The sequence below is a fragment of the Nannobrachium achirus genome, assembly GCF_963921795.1.
Source record: "Nannobrachium achirus genome assembly, chromosome: 4".
NCBI lineage: Eukaryota > Metazoa > Chordata > Actinopteri > Myctophiformes > Myctophidae > Nannobrachium > Nannobrachium achirus.
The window spans coordinates 25,768,604-25,788,457 of NC_137813.1; the positions used below are offsets into that span (position 1 = coordinate 25,768,604).

A 19,854-nucleotide genomic window follows, 5' to 3' on the forward strand; every position below is an offset into this window, starting at 1 on the left:
CAGCCTGCCCTCCACATCCACATGCTGGCACCCATAACATAAACCCACCCTTCAGGTCTACTCTGTAGTGTTTCTAGCATAATTTTATTTTATCATCATTGAGCTAATTAAGAGCAATTTGTAGTATTCAGTCACATGGCTTCACTGTAATTATAAAGTATCAACTCACATATTTCAAAGTGCTTGACTAAAAAAGATGTGCAGTTGAGATAGTTTGTCCCTATAGCAATACATTATATTATATTAATAACAGTAAAATAAGAATCAATTAAAGATTGTGCCATGTCAGACTAGATCTTACAGTAATAAGTGTTCTAATCTCTTGCATGTACTTAAAGCATTAACCATACGTACCATACAAAATTATTCAAGTCATTTATTCAGAACATTTGCATGACCACTGACAAAAAGACATTTTGGATGGAAGTTACATTAGTGCATATCAGAAGGTATCCTAAGCGGTCATTCAAAAACGGTGTGAACTACATACTGCTCTCGTTCATGCATTTAAATAATTCAGAGTGATTAGGACGTGCCATTGATAAGTCAATGTGTCCTCTCCCTGAGGGAAATGAAAATACTAAAGTGTGTGAAATGTACAACACATTTTGTAATACATTTTTAGTGGCTCGGTATACAATAAGGAGAATATTGCCGCAGTTCAGCTTGAAATGTTTGGTATGACCACGGCATCAGTGAACACATTCTAAATGTGATGTGTGCTTCCAGAACATGTTTGAAATAAGCCATAAATAAAATAAAAAAGGTGGGGCAAGACTAATCTAATTACTACCCATCTATACAGTAAATGTACACAAAATTGCACAAAATAAAAATACAACTAACAGACAATAAATTAAGTTAATAAATTAATACAAAACACACGTCTTCAAACGAATAAAGTATCGATAATAACTTAAATAAGGAAAAAAACAACAAAAAGTGTGCTGCTCCGCACTCACATTTACAGACAGTTCCCACCTGGAAACCAAAGTGACAGCCCCATTTTATTCCAGTGTTAACGTACCAACGATTAAATGTATATTTTCTCCTCTGCTCATCAGTGTGTTATGGTAGTCCAACGCAAGTAACAACTACTGTATGCACCCAGTGGCTTTTTTCACATCACAACCTGAATGAAAAGGATTAGAGGAAGAGTACAATGGAGGGCTCTTAGTGCACATTGTTAACAGCAGGGAGAGGGGTTGAGGGATTTAAAGCCCTGTTTGTGACTGAGGGGGCTATTCCTCATATTAAAACAAATAATATTCACATATCGTCTTTCATGTGCCCTGTCATTTGCCATATTTGCCATTTTAAGAAATTACAAAAAAACGCTTTCTTTTGTAAACATAACGGAAGCCATTTGTGAACTTCCACGTCTTTCTTACGTCAACAACTCAGCCACATCAAAATGACCAATGTAGCTTTTGGAGACGTTTATGGCAAATCCATGCTATTGCTATAATCAAGATCGTCCTTTTTGTATTTCATATTGCTAGGCTCCACCAAGAACACTTGTACATTCATTCTCCCATGCAATACCACGTCATTAGTCCTTGTACACAGTCTGTTGTCCGTGTCCTCTCTCGTCATGCATGATATGCCTCCTGACGTGGATGCGTCGCACTCGCCTGTCTCCTCCGCTGGCACCCTCTTCTTCCGATTGGCCGGAGGAGCCAGAGGCCCTGGAGTCTAGAAGGGCCAGACCTCCAGGACCTGATCCTCGACCATTTTCATAGATGAGGATGTTGAGGGTTTCTTCAAAGATGCGCGCCTCAGGAAACTCAACCTAAACAAACCCAACACACAGATTCAGAAGAATTGTGAACCGACTGTTTTTTTCTGTTCTCCTTTTCCTACACACCTATCTACACTCAGGTGTGGAAAAGCTTCACCGCTTCATATTCCTTAGAAACACCAAATGATAGACATAGATAACTTTATTATCCCAAGGGGGAAAATCAGTTGCCCAAATGATCAGGACATCATACATGTGGAAAGAAGAAAAAAAAATAAAGTACTATAGAGCTTTTGACCCCCAAAGGAATTAGACTACAGAAACATGTATGTCTGAGTGGCTGAGTGATGGCTGAGAGCTGTGAATCAGAACAGAGAGACAGATGACCGCATCTCAAAATGTACGCTGTGAATGGGGTGTTCACTGTTCATCTGAGCAAAACTGTTAAGACAGCTAAGATATTCACCACCACCATCCACAAAGTTGCCATTTATGGTGCATAACTGTAATTGACCTTCATTTAGTCCTTTGAATTGAATTGGCTGATGACAAACAAATGCAGTGTTCTGAAAGAAATTATATTTGCTTACTTTGGTCTGTTTCTTCTCAGTGGCGTACACTATGGAGGTGCAACAAACTTCAGCAATTTTGCGGCCTTCACCGTAGAATGACCAACAGCAGATCTCATCCCCCAGCACGTCCTTCACAAACAGAACTCGGCCATTAAAGCGTAGCCCAAGCTTGTCAAACAGCTCAATGTTCTTCAGCAGGTTATCATCAGAGTTACTGGTAATGGAGAAAAACAAGAAAAGCCAAGAGGTCACCAGCAGACACTTGTCATTCTACATCAAAGCAGTGCAATCCTCTACAGGTGAAAGCCGAATTGACAGACGGAGTGACAATGCTGTTGACGGATCTGTTTTTTTACATTCTGTCTGTGCCATCCATCTTCAGCCTCAATTCTTACCTGGTGTAAGAATATTTGTTGTTTCCCCTGTTGTTCTGCAGTTTTACGACAGGCTGCGGATAGAGAGAGGGGGGATACAGAGGAGACTTGTTATGTTTGCAAATGGAATTGATAATCTATAGAGGTGACTAGGGCTGTCACAATTATTACAAGCTATGATTCAGACCCACAGTCTTAAGATGGTGGGTCCGACCACATGAGACTAAAGTCAGGGTAAAGATAATTTATTCTGTCCCACGACGGTGCCGTGCTTATAAAATAGTGCAGTATCATTAGAGCTTTGGTCTAACGCGAACACACAGCCACCCATCAGGCCGGGACACTGCTGAGCTGGGGTCGAACATCTGTCTCCCTTCTCACACACTCTTTTCCCCAGCACACACTCCAGTTCTGAGTCGTGCACTTATGCAGAATATTATCATACAGTATTATGGATATGAGAGTATCTTGGTGCATACGAAGAGGACATTCTTCTGTACATTAAGGGCCCAGCCCATGAGGCTTGTAGTACGATTGATGAGTCTTCTACTGCACACAGCTGCCTATCTCAGGACCTTAAAAGGAGTCTGGGTCTCGAAGAGACTCTCAGCTTTCCAAATTGTTTAGACACCGAGTGCTCACACATCGGGAGGCGTGCGTGGAAATCAGACTGAAGACACCATATACACACGCTTAGCCCACGCACGGGCACGCACGTAAAGATGCACGTAAAACTGACACTGCCTGATGAACCAGGCTCATCGGATGAACATCTGGCCTCATCTCACAGGCCACCATTTCCATATATGTACATTTTCTGAAGGACCCATGTCACATAAATTGCATTAATGTACACATATTCCAGACTCTGCGGCACCGGTAGTAGCACACATACAACATGCACAGCTAACGTGCACGTATGTAGACACTCATTAAACTGGGAGTATAAAAGGTGTTCCACAGAGAGGACCATTGCTTTTTGTCTCAACGTCGTGCGTCCACACATCGATCCTTGATCAATCAGCCCGGGAGCTGACTGCAACCTCTGTATAACTTGCTATGTGTAATAAACCCTTGCTCGGTCTTTTGACGAGTGAACCGAGGACTATTGTTTTCCTCCTCTTATTGTGTCGCCTCATATCACTGCTGGAGAAACGGTGGACAAGTCAGAACCCCTGAATATACTACAAAATTGGCTGCCCAACGTGGTTCTGTATAGCATCTGGACCTGGAAACACAGAGGTGAGTTGGCTTGCATCAAGTTCAAATCACTTCTGTTGCGTGTGCAGGGACGTGCTGGCAATTTGTTAAACGAAGGCAGCCCCTGGTCGGCCGCATTCCTTTTCCAGAGCGCATTAGGGAGCCCAGCTGTCTTTCTCGGGCTGGATCTGGAGCCAGCTCCTCCCTGTACACATCATAGTGTCCGTCTAGCTGCAGTCCAGATCCCACGAGGTAGCTGACTTGTCCCTTATTTATATATATATTTTTTTTTTTATTTCTCTCGCAGTGACAGGGCGACAGTCTTGATGGGGTTGCCGTCAGCTCACGTTTTTTCTTTTGTACCCCGATGATGGGATTAATACAAAGCGCCGTTCCTGCGTGTTTTTGGAAGCAAAGAGTTGATTCTAATCTGGGTACTCGTCAATTGCTTAGATTTTAATCGGATTAGGGCACGGTCGCGAACCTCTAATCACCCCTAAAAAGCCGCTGTGATGCCGCTACGCGGGTCTCGCGTTATGAGACGCAAAGAGTTTGGTTATATAGTCTTTTATTAGGGAGGGATACCAGTAGCGTTCCTGCTGTCTTCTTTCTCTTTTTATTAGTGTTTGACTATGTGCCGGTTCGGAGTTCGGTTAATTGCTCCACCAATCTCAATTAAATTGTTTCGGGCGGTCTGATTGATTCCATCCTAGACGTTAAGGTCTGATCAACTCTTGCGTGGGGTGGCTTCGCTTCAGTGTCGTGGATTATCGGTTGTGTGGTGACTGGTGATCACGCCTGTGCGCGTCGTAGGTGCCCAGTAATTCAGACGTGGCCTGCAGGCGAGTGATTATTGTGATTATAAGTCATGACTTAATTGTGTTGTGTGGTTTATGCGCGCATGATTTTCAGTACTGGAGGAGTGATGTTGGCCGTCTGGGTGACGTGCTGCTGTGAGTGGTATGATTAGGCCTATGTATCTTTATTTGTTGCTTGTTTATGCCGGCCTGTGTATCTTTATTTGTTGTTTGTTTGTTTGTTTGTGGGTGTGTTCATGTTGCATGTTGGGTGTCTACGTCTGTGTGTTTATACGTGTGAAGAATATGATAGTGTCTTGATTTGTGACGGTCTATGTCTAGTGTAACGACTGTAGTGAGGATAAGTGGATGATATTGGTTATATTGTAGAGCATAAGCGTAGACTAATTAGTTAATATTGGTGATGTTGATGAAAATGAAATTAGGTATGAGAATAATAGAAAAGTCAATGGATATATGAATATAATGAGGATGAGTGTTGTGCAAGGAGGAGGAAAGTTGTTTGGGTCCTGCCTCCTGTTGCTCTCTTTCTCTCCCCTCTGTTATCTCTCCCCTCTGCGTGTGTATCTGGGAGGGCCCCTTTTGTCTTGGGAGCAGCCTTTAAGTTGGGAGTGTTTTTACTTGAGTAGTTGGGTAGCAGATCCCAGGGTCAGACACCATTACATAGTTGCTCACAGCGGTTCTGTGGACGGTAGGGTTGACTTGCGTCTTCCCCTATAGAGCCCACAGCGAGGCATGTGACCCCCTCCTCTCCTGTACTGTGTTTGGCTCTCTCTCTCTCTCTCTCTCTCCCTGTCTCTCCTTCCTGTGCTGTTGTGGGCAGTATTTCTACTTGAGTAGTTCCTGCCACCGGAGTCCCTTACTGTGTGTGTGACTGTGAGTGAGTGTTTTCCTTATCTCTGTCTCTCCTGCGCTGTATGGTGCAGTATATATATATACATCCATCCATCGATCCATTCGACCGCTTATCCGGAATCGGATTATAGTTCCAACTGAGGCTTCCAGGTTTCCATATCCTGAGCAACTTCTAGTATTTCTTTCATTGGGGCGTTATTGTTTGTTCTTTCCTTGGGGCGTTATTGTTTGTTGAGTACTATTTGGGTGTGTCTATTGAGGGTTGAAATAGGGATTGGGAATGTGTACCTATTTTTAAAACATGTTGCTCATGTTTTAAGGGGGGGAGACCTAAAGATCACAAAAGAATGTGGATTGTGGGAACGATATGCAGGAGGAGTATTTTTACTCAAGCAGCTCGGAGACCAGAGCAAATGTTGAGACCAATCACAGGGTTCCCTTTCTTCTGAGCGATGGGAACACAAAACTAGTTTAGCCAAGGCCCATGCAGGCTGAACCTCTCCCCTTAGTTATAATTAGTCTATGTGTGTTCATTGTGAACCTTCCCGGTAGGATGGCCCAATTCTTTTCCGGACGCATACTGTAATTGTCACTTTTTTCCCAAGAAGAGATTACAGTGTAATTTGGTTTTCACGTGTAGCTAAAACTCCTGTTTCATTAGAATGTCACTCGGCACAGTCACTGCCAGCAGCCTGCTGGCATATTTGCGTAATTCTCATATATCATCGATAGAGGAACAGGTGGTAGCCAGCCATTGGTTCTGTATGGCTGCATGAACGTGTTCTTAAGCAAGGGTTATGTTTTGCCATTGTCATTTCATTTATCATAATTAATTTATCCTATAACTGTCGTTTAGAACATTAGAACCTTGCATGTCAATGCCAGCACCAGTGAACAAATTAAAGTAGGCCTATGTCAGATTGAAAGCCTATCATGGATTGGTAAATGTGACAAGAAAGTCTCCAAACGAATAGAGTCTTGCAACCAATAGAGATTAATTGCAGGGGAAGATCCCCGCCAGGGCTGGTTGTCTACCCAGACCTGAGAGTTAAATAGGCAGTCATGGAGGCCCATTTTAATGTAGGCTGCTCAAATGAACTAATATATAGGCCTACTGTTTATCTTTTATTATTTTTCCTTTCCGCTTTTGCAATTGATGTTTTCCTATATAAAGCCCTGGTCCATCCAGTGGTTCAATATAGTGATTAAATGTTTGGGGGGTCGCTTATACATAGCCTAATTTATAATGGTGGGCTCGCCTGAGAGGCGGGCACACGTAAGTGATTCTCATTATTTATCTATCAGTCTATACTAGTCTCCTCAAAACTTGGGCACCTTTTCTATTCATACATACATACACCTACACACACACACACACACGCACGCACGCACGCACGCACGCACACACACACATACACACACACATACACACATACACACACACACACATACAGTACATACATCCACACACAGGTTTCCTTTTTCTCTCTCTCTACCTCCTTCTCTTTCTCTCTCTCTCTTCTCTCTCTCTCTCTCTATCTTTTGTCTCTCTCTCCCAATCTCTCTCCTTCTCTCTCTCTTTATATCTTTGTCTCTCTCCCTCTCTCCCCCTCTCTACCTCTCGCTCGTTGTTTCTTTGATTAAGCTGGTCTGTTTTCCCATTCCGCTGTTATTATGCAATGATGTTGTCCAGTCATGCCTTTCTGTATAGAGCAATGTTCCTCAACTGTCCTTAGCTTGAGTACCTCCCCTGTCCGGGATGGTTGAATCTGAGGCACTCCAATTAACAATTATTCCTGAATCACCTCTTTGCTAAGATTACCTCCAGTTCATAACACTTTAAGTCCAGTTTTCATGTTCTTAACTACACATAACCTTGAAGCATATCTCAGTTCAAGAATCTGGGCTCACGTTAGGGGCTCTAGGTGTCCTCATTAAACATAACACTAGATGTGTCAGCCCTTCTCGCTTCCATTGTCGCGAACCTACTAACTATGAACTGACATGATATGCTAGTTCTCTCTTAAGGGCGTTTTCTGAGTGACCCTCGCAGTACCCCTAGTTGAGAAACACTGTTTTATCACACTTCAAGAGCATGATTGTTCTAATACAACTGTGTACTGTTCGCCAGGCTGTATCCTGTACTGTCATATTCATATAGGGATTAATAGGTGACAGAGAACAGGTATAGCTCATGCTCTGTTTGACGTGCAGCCATGGCACCTGGACACAGTTATCCGTCTCCTCATGCCGAACAATTTTGACACTCTGACTTTTGACATCTGACCTTTAGTTCTCCCACCATATTGAATTCTATGAAAAACAGTGAAGGTCCATCTCCTCCTGGGATTTTCGTGTCCCGTGCACGAAACATATTTTGCATGAACTTTGGACCAATGTCTGGAGATCTGCCAGATCTAATTGAAGCATGTTTTTTTGATAGTTCAATTGCATCCACATAATTAATTTATTGTTACACGCTCCATTTTGTTGCGTTTGGGATTACAATGCAAGCAAGGTACTAGGCCTAAGTAGGCCTACATTTATGGTCTGGTTATGTCCATACATGTACAAGATGGTGCATACAAGTCATTGTAACGCCTTACGCTAACGTACACACTCCTATGATGGGTACATGCAGGTTAGGTAAGAATGAGCCAACAGGACCACAGGGTGCTTCTGTCGTGGGGGAAACCTTGTCCTTTAAGAAATTAAAACTAAAAAACTACAGGAGCTTGTAGATCTAGTTTTCCCTGGAGAAAAAAAAAAAAAAAAAAAAAAAGATAAAATGCAATCTGGAATAATTATATGAGTCCCTGGTCGCGATTAAAGATATATTAATGTGTGGGTCCCAGCACTGGAATAAACGCATTCAGAGGTCCGTGATGGTTACCCACACAGTAGCAGAAGGTGTTATTTTCAGAGGTCCTGCAGGGGGTCATCCTACTTCCCTGACACTTTGTTTCTCTCCAGTTTTGTTTATACATTCATTGGAGAATTAATGCTAATGATTTTTTCTTTTCTGTTTTCTTCTCTTTGAGCACACGTGGGCCAGGGGAGCTACCAGCGAGGACACCTCACTGGAGATCAGAGCCAAAAACCTGCGTTCAGGCCATCCCCAGTCATGCCCAACGACGCAAACACAGAGACCATCTGGGTGAACAATGAACAGACCTGGACCTGTGAAATCTACAGGACATGGACTGCTCCGCATGACCGACAGGATCAGTCTGGCCCAAGACCATTTGAAGCTTAATAGGCATACAGTAGTATTTGGCAATCGATTTTTTTTCTTTTGGTGTATGATTGTGTGGCATGGAAATCAACTCATTGAAGTAGGCAAAGCGGCTGGACCTAGGTCTACCGAACTGTTTTTATTTTTGTGGTGAGTATATGGCTAGGTGCATCCGGCATTCCGGGTGCCGGGAGGAACAACCAGTTTGTTCGCCTGGCCGTCGACACCTGAAGACTAGGGAGGAGTTTAGCGATAGCGAGTTTTCGGGTAGGCAGAGGAGCCATGGGGTTCAATGAGAAGGTTTACATGCCTTGAGTGAAAGAATTGATTGAGTGTGGATGCCTGTATAACTGGAGGTGATGGCTGAATGGGTGTGTGAATGACAGTGAATGGTGGATGAATGAAGGTGTATGGCCCATGAGGGAATGTGTGTATTGAATATAGACAACCCTACCCTTGCACCTAACTATACAGTAGTGAATATAATGACAATTGTGGGAGAGGTTTTTACATCTCCCACAAGGGGGGGGGGGGACAACATTGATAGAGGATTAGAGACAGGTCCGTTAACATATGAATAGATCACATCATTAAATTATATTAATAATAGGGGTGTAACGATACTGTATATTAGTAATATATGATATTTAATAGCGATATGATATGTGTCACGATAACATGGCTGACGATATGATACACATAAGATAAACCCGTACTTTGACATGAACACATTTATCGATATTCCAAGAGTAGTTATATGCAATCTTAGCTCTTGAAATTGCTAAATGCAAGGCAAATACTTTTTATACAATCAATTATTTGCATTACAAAACAATCTGCTACCAATTATCTGCATTGTAAAACGATATGATATGATATGATACGATGCCGTACATGGTATGTTGCATTGGCGGGTGCATGGATACGGTCGATCATGGTAAATTGAACTTAATCGTTCGATCCAGTCACTATTTTGTTACACCCTTTCTAAATAATGGATAAAAGGACATGTAGAGACAAATGTGACACTAGTGAACACGATTATAATACTAATGTATAGACATACATGGACAGCGCTCGAGCTCCATGGAATTATAAATAATATTTTTAGAATAAATAAAATATACATATTTGAAGTCAATGAGGAAAATGTATGTATATATATATATATATTACTGATACCTCTTGACATCTCATAAACCAGTATAGAGATGAAATGTTTATTTTTTTTAGACTTAGAATGAGATCGAGAATTTGATTGTACAGACAGCATATCGTTTTGTAAAATAATCGATCAACTAACAAGGGGGGCGCAACTATGTTATACCTTTCTAGGCACATGAATGGCATTAACCCATAGGGAATTGAACATCGTAGTTGCATTTTGAGTCTGATGTCTTAAGTTGGCATAGGAAGTAGCTTGTTGGAAAGTACTGGTGAGGACTGAAATCAATCTCCTGCTGCCTCAGTAAGTGAGACCGTGGGGAGGAAGGGGACGCCCTTGCTCTCTCATGTTCTAGTCACGGACCTGATGGTAGCTAATTCATGCTGAGGGGGACTCGCTGAGTCTGAGCTGGCCACCACCTCCAGAGGTGGAACTTCAACCGAGGAATCTAGAACCATGGTTGTACAGGTTTGAACTCATAGATCTGCGCTGCAGGTCTGCCCCTCAGCCTAAAACCACCACACTGGCCCTTATTATCAATGGGGTCATTGATGTTGACATCAGTGAGCTTGTAGTTTTAGTGCCAACTTTTAACCTACTGGTAGTTTGTAATCGAGCATTTCATGAGTGAGTTATCAAGGCAGGGTAGTTTGTCAATCAAGGCACAATCAGCCCACTTCTAGAATCCTTCCCTTCCATCAAGCGGAGAACACTACAAGGAACCAAGGAACACTGCACTGAGGCGATGAAGCCAGGCGGGCACACAAAGGACAATTTGGACAATCACCTTCCGGTAGATATGGACAGTTTTCTCTGCAAGAAAATGTCGTTCCCTCTAGCCAAAAGGATGCGGACTGTCAACCTGTTCAGTTTCGGCCGGGCAGAAGGTCGGCTCTTGAAATGGTGAAACCAACCGCCTAGGGGGGCGGGACTCATACTCTACCCAAACATGAATCGCCATGTTAGTGACTGTGTTTATATCGGCTCTCATTCGTTAATGCTGCATCACCTCGATCCATTCCGTTGTGGCGAAGAGCATAGTCAGAGCCATTGACATTCATGCAATCAAGATGAGGGCGGTAGAGGAGCTCTCTGCTTCTTCCCTTCCTGATGAGTACCTTGTTGTGAAGGATGAGGTACTGATCGATAGCACGTACGCAGATAACTACATAGATATTCATCCCCATGAGCGCGGTGACATATGGGATGGAGAGAAGCGTCGGTTCCTGAATGCCACTGACTGAAAGGATGTCCGGGGCATGCCCGCCTCTGGACATCCTCTCCAGGTACTCTGTACCTCCAGCTCTCCTTTCATCCCCTTTGGCCCCCACACATACTCATTAGATAGCCACAAGCTTCTTACTGATCTCATTTTTCTGGCTGATCCATCCTTTGCATTCATTCCAAATGTTCTTGACTTCGACCTTTCCTTCAACATTGCATTTGTCACCTACACCACATGCACCACATGGTATGGTAGCCCCTAGGCGAAGATTTTGCGCGTCTTTTCAGATTAGACAATTTTTTAGTTGTTTCTTAGGCTGTGATAGTGGGTGAGGACTGTTGCGAATTAGCGTCGCCGATGCGCATGCATTTTATTATTCAATGTGTTTTGTTTCATTACCTCATTGTTGTCTATAAGTTAGGTATATCTCCAGCTTATGATATTTTAGCTGTGATCTAAACTGCAAGGCTTAAACATAGTGTGGGTGTGGGCGTAAGCTCTAGGATCACTATAATTATTGTTTGTCACTGCAATGTATTTTATGACGTTCACGTTAAGATAGCTGTCTGTTTTGTGGGTTGATTCCTTTTAGTTTTCAAATGCTTAGATCTTCATGTGTTGTGATATTTGTTTACATTCAGTTTAGACGATGCTCGGGGGTCCCTCCGGGTCGGTTGCGGTGTGGCTGTGTGGTTTGAGTTCAAGTTTTCCCCACTAGGTGGCGGTAAAACCGCCAAGGGGGGATTGCAGTATCATTAGAGCTTTGGTCTAACGCGAACACACAGCCACCCATCAGGCCGGGACACTGCTGAGCTGGGGTCGAACATCTGTCTCCCTTCTCACACACTCTTTTCCCCAGCACACACTCCAGTTCTGAGTCGTGCACTTATGCAGAATATTATCATACAGTATTATGGATATGAGAGTATCTTGGTGCATACGAAGAGGACATTCTTCTGTACATTAAGGGCCCAGCCCATGAGGCTTGTAGTACGATTGATGAGTCTTCTACTGCACACAGCTGCCTATCTCAGGACCTTAAAAGGAGTCTGGGTCTCGAAGAGACTCTCAGCTTTCCAAATTGTTTAGACACCGAGTGCTCACACATCGGGAGGCGTGCGTGGAAATCAGACTGAAGACACCATATACACACGCTTAGCCCACGCACGGGCACGCACGTAAAGATGCACGTAAAACTGACACTGCCTGATGAACCAGGCTCATCGGATGAACATCTGGCCTCATCTCACAGGCCACCATTTCCATATATGTACATTTTCTGAAGGACCCATGTCACATAAATTGCATTAATGTACACATATTCCAGACTCTGCGGCACCGGTAGTAGCACACATACAACATGCACAGCTAACGTGCACGTATGTAGACACTCATTAAACTGGGAGTATAAAAGGTGTTCCACAGAGAGGACCATTGCTTTTTGTCTCAACGTCGTGCGTCCACACATCGATCCTTGATCAATCAGCCCGGGAGCTGACTGCAACCTCTGTATAACTTGCTATGTGTAATAAACCCTTGCTCGGTCTTTTGACGAGTGAACCGAGGACTATTGTTTTCCTCCTCTTATTGTGTCGCCTCATATCACTGCTGGAGAAACGGTGGACAAGTCAGAACCCCTGAATATACTACAATAGCAAGCTTGTGGTCTTGTAGGTCTGCTATTTGTCGCATGACACTGCCGTGCGACTATGTATGAATTGGGCTAAAACATGTGGGGAGGCATTCATCATGCCTAGCTGCTACCAACTGTAGCAGATGTGATCCCCAGGCACCGAAGGTGAAACTACAGCCATGAATAAAAGTCAAACGTTAGTTAAAAACAAGAATACCCTGAAGAAGAAGTGTGTTGAAACATTCGTGTATTTTATTTATCATAGCTCATGCATTGTGGCTTTTCACTTTGATAGTTGAGTGTCACAACTTTTACATTTTGTTCCACAATCATTAAAAAGGATAAACACAAGCATTCTCCCATACTACCCATACTACCTTCAACCCTAAAGATGTTCAAACCTTACCTTCCTACAGGTTGCAATCATCCTCTGTTCCTCTTTGGCAGATGTAATCATTGGGATGCGACACACGCTTTCATAAACATCTTTTTGTTTCTGCAAGCAATAGAGACGTGTGAGTGGACTGAGCACCTTGTGTGTTAAATGTTTTAGATCACTAAAAGAAAATAATCTGATACTGTAATCTTTTAAAAGCAGGCTTAGGACCTTATTATCACAGGCTTTTGTTAGTTATGGTGTGTGTGCGTGTGTGTGGTGATGGGGGGGGATGGTGCCAGCAATTTTTGTATCTTTTGTGTTTCAATAATGATTTTGTCTACCTGGTAGGAAATGTGCAATACGAATATGATTGACCAACTTGGAAAAGTTGGTCTACTATCATGTACACTTGAGCAACCCCCAACTCCCTCGCATGGACAGTCAGTGGCCAACAGTAGAAGACTGTGGTCATACTGCTTTAACAAGTTTGACTTCACAAACTGTTAAATAAAGGATCTCAATCAATGAAACAACTCTAACTTGGTGGAAATGTGCCAAATTAAATTATTTGATTTATTTAGGCTGAATAACTGGGGACACTTGCTTACAGTACCTGCATGGCAGTGAGGCAGTGTTGGATGAGTCCCTGGACTCTGTAGTACTGAGCCTCCTTTAGAATCTCTTCCAGCTCTCTGTGCTCGTCAGGAAGTGGCACTGAGCCATCTCGCAGGAAGTTCAAAACCAGTGCAAAATGCCGCCCACAACGATCCAACACTACCCATCCTAGAAGAAGGGAAAGAATTCATCTAAGCCTAATAGTCAGGGAATTTTAATAAAACCCTGGGAATAAATTCCTTACCAAACAATTTATTCACCAATGTGTTCGTAAAGGTGTCTAGTAACATATCTAAGAAAGATTGAAATTCAACATCCCTAGCAAAATGTTTGACAGCTAGGGTAATTCTGGGTCTCATTCACTTACTATACTCTGTACTATAAGGGAAAAAAATCACTCCCAAAAATCTGCTTTAAGTGGGGTGTGAGGGGTCTAACTAGCTGTTTTTAATTATTCTGAATCCATTGCAAGCATTTGTTTTGCACGAAAAACATTCTTTGGGCCAAAAATGGACCCCATACCCCTTATGAAAAGTGATGACTCATCAATAAACCATCGTTTTTTTTTTGGGGTCCGTTTTAGCCCAAAGAATGTTTTCCGTGCAAAACAAATGCTTGCAATGGATTCAGAATAATTAAAAACACCTAGTTAGACCCCTCACACCCCACTTAAAGCATATTTTTGGGAGTGATTATTTCCCTTATAGTACAGTGTTAGTGTTAGTGAATGAGACCCAGAATTACCCTAGCTGTCAAACATTTTGCTAGGGATGTTGAATTTCAATCTTTGTTTGATATGTTACTAGACACCTTTACGAACACATTGGTGAAGAAATTGTTTGGTAAGGAATTTATTCCCAGATTTGACAGTTATTCTGCTAATTTTCCCTGACTATAAGGCATTTGCATTCTTCTCAACTGTTTATGTTATTGCATGTGATGGTACATGGCTCCCGATTAGGGCTGGGTACCAAAATTCCACAACTTTATAGCACAGACTTAACTGATTTGATACCATCGAGTACCAAAACATGACTTGACATTTGATAACCAAAGATACCTACAGCCAATGTTTCAACAACCAAAAATAACTGTTCTTCTAGGCGCTGTCAGCTTGTGGATCTTTTTTATTATTATCACAAGGTAGTAGTAATGTTACAGACCTACTTTTGACAACAAAAGGATCTCTGCTCATCAGAAAGAAAACGTACACTCACCTTCTGAGTCTATGGTGACCTCTGTACCTCCATTGCAAATGCTCCTCAACAAGCTATCCTCTTTGCTTAGTGTCTGAACAGTGGTATAATGCAGAGAGCCACCGACGTTCAGCTTGACATACTTGCTCCCAAGCAGACCACGTATAGTAATACCATGCTCCCCTGTGTCCTGGCAGGCCGAATGGGGAACAGGGCCAGAGACAGCAGTCATACTGCTAGCGGAGGCCTCAGCAGACATGGAGTTTGAGAGTCGCTGCTGCTGCAACAACAACACAACACACAAGACAAAGAGATGATAAAGCTGACGGTTCAATATGGATATGGATTTCATGCAGTGCTGTGTTCTACCTGTCACGCGGGTATACACCGTATGCTTAAAAGCACATGCCCTCATGAACCTTCAAAAGTAGCATATCTGATAGGCATTATGCACTGGCCACACAAATAGCCACGGATCATAGATTATAGTATGCCCTCAATAAAAGTCTAGAACACACCACTGATTTCATGTCAAACATTATCTTACATTATCTTATACAATAACAGTTATTTGATTTCTATAACGCTTTTCAAACATATGATGCAAAGTTTTTTTTTTTTTTTCTAAATTTTTATCCCACGATTTTTGTAACCCATTTTTTCACCCGGTGCCAATTGCCTAAGCTGTGATCCTGGGCTCTACTCTCCCTCTGCCAACCTGGGGAGGGCCCCGAACTGAGCTCATGCTTCCTTCAATGCATGAGGAGTGAGCAGGCCGCTTCTTATCACCTGACAGGGGGAGCTTCCCCGGTTGGACGTAGCGCGTGGAAGGAACACGTTATTCCAACCAGTTCCATTCCCCTCCATCAGGCGCCCCGGCTGGCCAGGGGGAGGCTTTATAGAGACCAGGATTACTGCATGTTTTTGTGAGGGTATCTACCCTAGGAGACACGGGGAGAACATGCAAACTCCACACAGAAAGGCCCTTTTGCCAACCCCACCTAGGGTGTGGGCACTGATGACGCGGAGGAGGGAACACGCCCCCAGCACCCACAGTGTCCCCCGGCGGGAATCGAACCCAGGACCTTCTAGCTGTGAGGCGACAGCACTACTGACTGCGCCACCGTGCCCCCTGAAGTTTTTTTTTTCTTTTAAGACATAGCGTGAAGTGAGCAGTGCTTCATTAAACGTCCCGCAAAGCTTGGTCAATGTGACCCGGGGGCGTACAACACACTTTGGGGGCTTTGTCCAAAGACGTAGGCCGGATGTAGGCCAAGCTTTGCATCCCATGAAAATTGGCCAATGTGACCCTGGGTGTACAACAAACTTTGAGCTCTTTGTGCAAAGATGTAGGCCAGCTGTAGGCCAAGCTTTGTGTCCTAGACAAAGCCAGATGTTGGGGCTTAGCTCCTTCCAGGAGCACCGCTCAAAAATTGCAGCTGCTTTGCAACTTAACAGAAGCTAGACTAAGGCCATGGCTACACGGAGCTGGATATTTCATATATCCCGTTTATTCAGATATCCACATAGAAAAATATCTAGGTCCACACGACAAAGATATCTAGGTTTAACAAGCACACACACAGTGAAGTCTTCAGAGATATCCGGGTTCCATGTCTACACGGATCCAGTGAATCGGATATTTTTCAATGTCTTCACTTATTTATCCGGTTTAAAAAATATCCAGCTTCGCGGCCGAAATATCCAGCTTCATGTGGCTGCAAGCCCCAACAGCACAAAAAAATGTCTAGCTTCAGAAATATCCAGCTGTGTGTAGCCATGGCCTGAGTGTGTGCATGTGAAAGGGTGAGAGCATAATATGGGTGGGATACGAACCCTGGTACAGGTAAGGGAAGGGGGTTGGAGTTGGGTCCCAGTTGGATATGGACCCTGGTTGGTGTAAGACGCAGGAAGTGGGCTGAACAGGAGCAGAAATACAAATAAACCATCTAGTATTCAAACTAAACCAGTAGAACCAAAAAATGTCACTACTGCAAAAGCTAACTTGAAGAAATGTCTTCAATCGCCTCTTCAAAATGACTTGTTCTAAACTTCCATAGTGTAGCTCAGGGGTCTTCAATGTTTTCAGGCCAAGGACCCCTTCGCTGAGAGATTCTACAGTATATAGTGTCATTGTTTGACAGCACAATCATCAGTGTATTTTGGATTCATGCCAATTTGTGTTTTCAGATATTTAACCACTTGAACTGTCAATACTTAATAAACTTGACCTTTCACGCTGTACTTCGTCTGCTTTTTTTCCACAATACACCAAACCCCTTTGCCAAAAATAGCCCATCTACAAGCTCACAACGCCTTGGCGTGAGCTTGTAGATCTGCTATTTTTGGCTTAAGTTCTCAGAATACGTTTTTTTATATAAAAAAGGAAAAAAGTCCATTAATTAAAAAGTTAATATAAAAAAGGAGAAAAATGTTTCTATCACACAAAGATTTGGAAGACCCCCTATAGTAACTCTGAGGACCCCTAGGGAATAGGGATCCCGGACCCCCTGTTGAAGACCCCTGGTGTAGCTGCTTAAAGCTACTTTTGCCATAAGATGGTGTCATGTGTCACATTTTCGGTGTGAAAATCAGTTATTTCTGCCGTGCAAGTGACACATCATACTAAACAACATGAATGGTGAATCCAGCATGGTTTTATTTACTCTTCTTTAGAGAAAGATCTGGTCTGGGGAACCTACGGGTTAATTTGACCAGTCTCAAAGTTACAGACCTGTCCATGTGGACCCCCTGGTGGTCCCTGGACCTGACACTGAGAACCACTGATCTAGACCAGACCATTCAGGGCTGATTATATACAGTACACCATCTAAAAAAGTAATCTTGCACACTTGATTACTTTAATGTAAACACCATTTTTTTTTTTATTAAACCTTTTTCAAACGTACATTTGATAAAGAGATGCCTAGTTTTAGGAACACAGCAGATGACACGACTTGGGCAGCTATAAGCACCTCCGCGAAAGTAGGTTCTATGGTGTAATGGTTACTTAGCACTCAGGACTCTGAATCCTGCGATCCGAGTTCAAATCTCGGTAGGACCTTACTTTGGGAAAATTCTACATCAGCGAGATTGCGATATGATAACGCGTCATTAGCCGTTAGTCACTTCCCAGTGTAGTTCAGATACTCTCATTTAAGCTTATCATCGCCATGATTGATCAGGGATAGTCCAAGCTTTCGTGTTCCTTATCTCCGAATACAGTAGTAGGTCATTGGTTCTCAAAGTGGGGTCCATGGACCCTAAGCCTAAGGGGTCCCCAGAATCCAGATGAATGATGGATAGTTATTTTCAAAACATCTTGACATTCGCAAAATCTTTTCAGATGGGCGTCCGCAGCCAAATTAAACATTAATTTAGGGGGCCTTGAAATGACAAAGTTTGAGTAGAGGCACATAGATAGCGTAGCTTAAGTTAGCAAACATTAGCCAGCAGCTACAGCTGTTAACTGTGGTCAAAATCCTTTACTAAAACGATTAACGTATTTATGAACTTACCACACCAAACATCCAAGGGATTGGCTTTAAATACAGGTTAGAGTTTGCAGAAGTTATCAAGGATGATCCACACGGCTGCATTTAACACACGGCTAGCTTGCTTAGCGTACGGGTTACTTGTGTTTTAATTAGCATCCCTGCTAAGTGCTAAATCAAAGCAGTTAATACTGCCTTTTGTGCCAGGTTAGCCTAACAGCAGCCTTCTGCTATTCGGCGGTCGTCTGAAGCACACCAGCAGCTTTCATGAAACGAAATTCAAATAATAATTTTGACAAACCAGGGCAACTAGACGGAACATTAATATTTAAGACTGATTTCTCCTGCTTCTTCCGCCTCTTCTTCTTCTTTGGAGTTTATTGACGGTTTCCGGTTTGCAAACCTCTTATGTTGCATTACCGCCAACAAGTGGACTGGAGTGTAGAACTAGAGATTGTAGACTGTAGAGAGCAAACCAATAAAATAAAACAAAACTCCTATATTCTATTAACTAAGTGTGTTGCTCTTATAAACGTAATAATAAGATGACATACTTTGCCTGCTGCTTTTCATGATGTTTAATCTTTTTCAACGACTGATGTAATTGATTCCTCTCACTATTACTTCCTACAATGAAGAAGTACATGTTCAAATCTGTTTCTTGTTCACATTCTATGCATTTTCCTGTTGGATGTTTCCCTATTCTATACAGTGCATCATTAAGACCTGAATGTCCAATAGAGGGTATGCGCGTGATCATCATACCCGATACCCAGAAGTGACGCGGGCAGCGGGAACACCTGAGTTGCAAAAAACTACTTTCTGGCCTTGATAGCCCATACATCCAAACAGAAAAGTCCCATCTGATTGCATTAAACTACATTAAACTCACTTTGCCACTCACTTTGCCACTCGATTTGCTATTCACATGCGCATACCTTCCATTCTCAGACGAGTGATGATACTCTCTTCCTTCCTATTCCACTGTCACTACGGCCCAAGGTTGGGGGGGCCTTGAAACTCCCTCCCTCCACAGTGAATCCTTGTACCCAGGGCCCAGAATTTGGTGTGACACCCCTGCTTACAGTTATGCACACAGCTGATCCTGTACATCATGATTCAGGATCTTTAAACACTGAATCTGGGTAACTGTGTTCACAGATATCTATGGACTGAGTAGCACACTGTCTTCATTAGGTTCACAAACTATCTATGGACTGAGTATCACACTCTTCTGTTTATTACACAAACTACTGTACAGAGAGAAGTGCATTAGTGCCACCTTCTGGGAGCGGGGACCTATGAATACAAGTAGCCTACAATGCCCTGAATGATTTCAAAATAATGTAAAA

The 19,854-nt window shown here is 42.9% G+C and overlaps 1 protein-coding gene across 4 annotated transcripts; it reads right to left on the reverse strand.

The window, feature by feature from the left end:
• Positions 1-398: 398 nt before the first annotated feature.
• Positions 399-18,863, reverse strand: kctd13 (potassium channel tetramerization domain containing 13). Of its 4 annotated transcripts, none has more exons than XM_080724386.1 (8): positions 18,804-18,863; positions 16,845-16,926; positions 15,030-15,288; positions 13,811-13,980; positions 13,225-13,314; positions 2,709-2,761; positions 2,332-2,527; positions 399-1,792 (listed from the first exon to the last, which is right to left on the reverse strand). In XM_080724386.1, the coding sequence occupies exons 3-8, from the start codon at positions 15,265-15,267 to the stop codon at positions 1,553-1,555; spliced, it is 987 nt and encodes a 328-aa protein (XP_080580512.1). In that variant the 5' UTR covers positions 15,268-15,288; positions 16,845-16,926; positions 18,804-18,863; the 3' UTR covers positions 399-1,552. The 4 variants fall into 4 exon arrangements, with proteins under 4 accessions (XP_080580512.1, XP_080580513.1, XP_080580511.1 ...); XM_080724387.1 differs by having other exon boundaries at positions 15,030-15,285; positions 18,527-18,849; XM_080724385.1 differs by having other exon boundaries at positions 18,527-18,849.
• Between the last annotated feature and the right edge of the window lie 991 nt (positions 18,864-19,854).

Bases quoted from the DNA above. Each gene is read 5' to 3' on its own strand.
- kctd13 (XM_080724384.1), bottom strand. From the start codon at position 18,607: ATGCAGCCGTGTGGATCATCCTTGATAACTTCTGCAAACTCTAACCTG. The intron at 15,289-18,526 runs GTAAGTTCATAA...TTGTTGTTGCAG, and splicing joins TCCCTTGGATGTTTGGTGTG to CAGCAGCGACTCTCAAACTC. The intron at 2,528-2,708 runs GTAAGAATTGAG...CTCCATTACCAG, and splicing joins AACAAATATTCTTACACCAG to TAACTCTGATGATAACCTGC.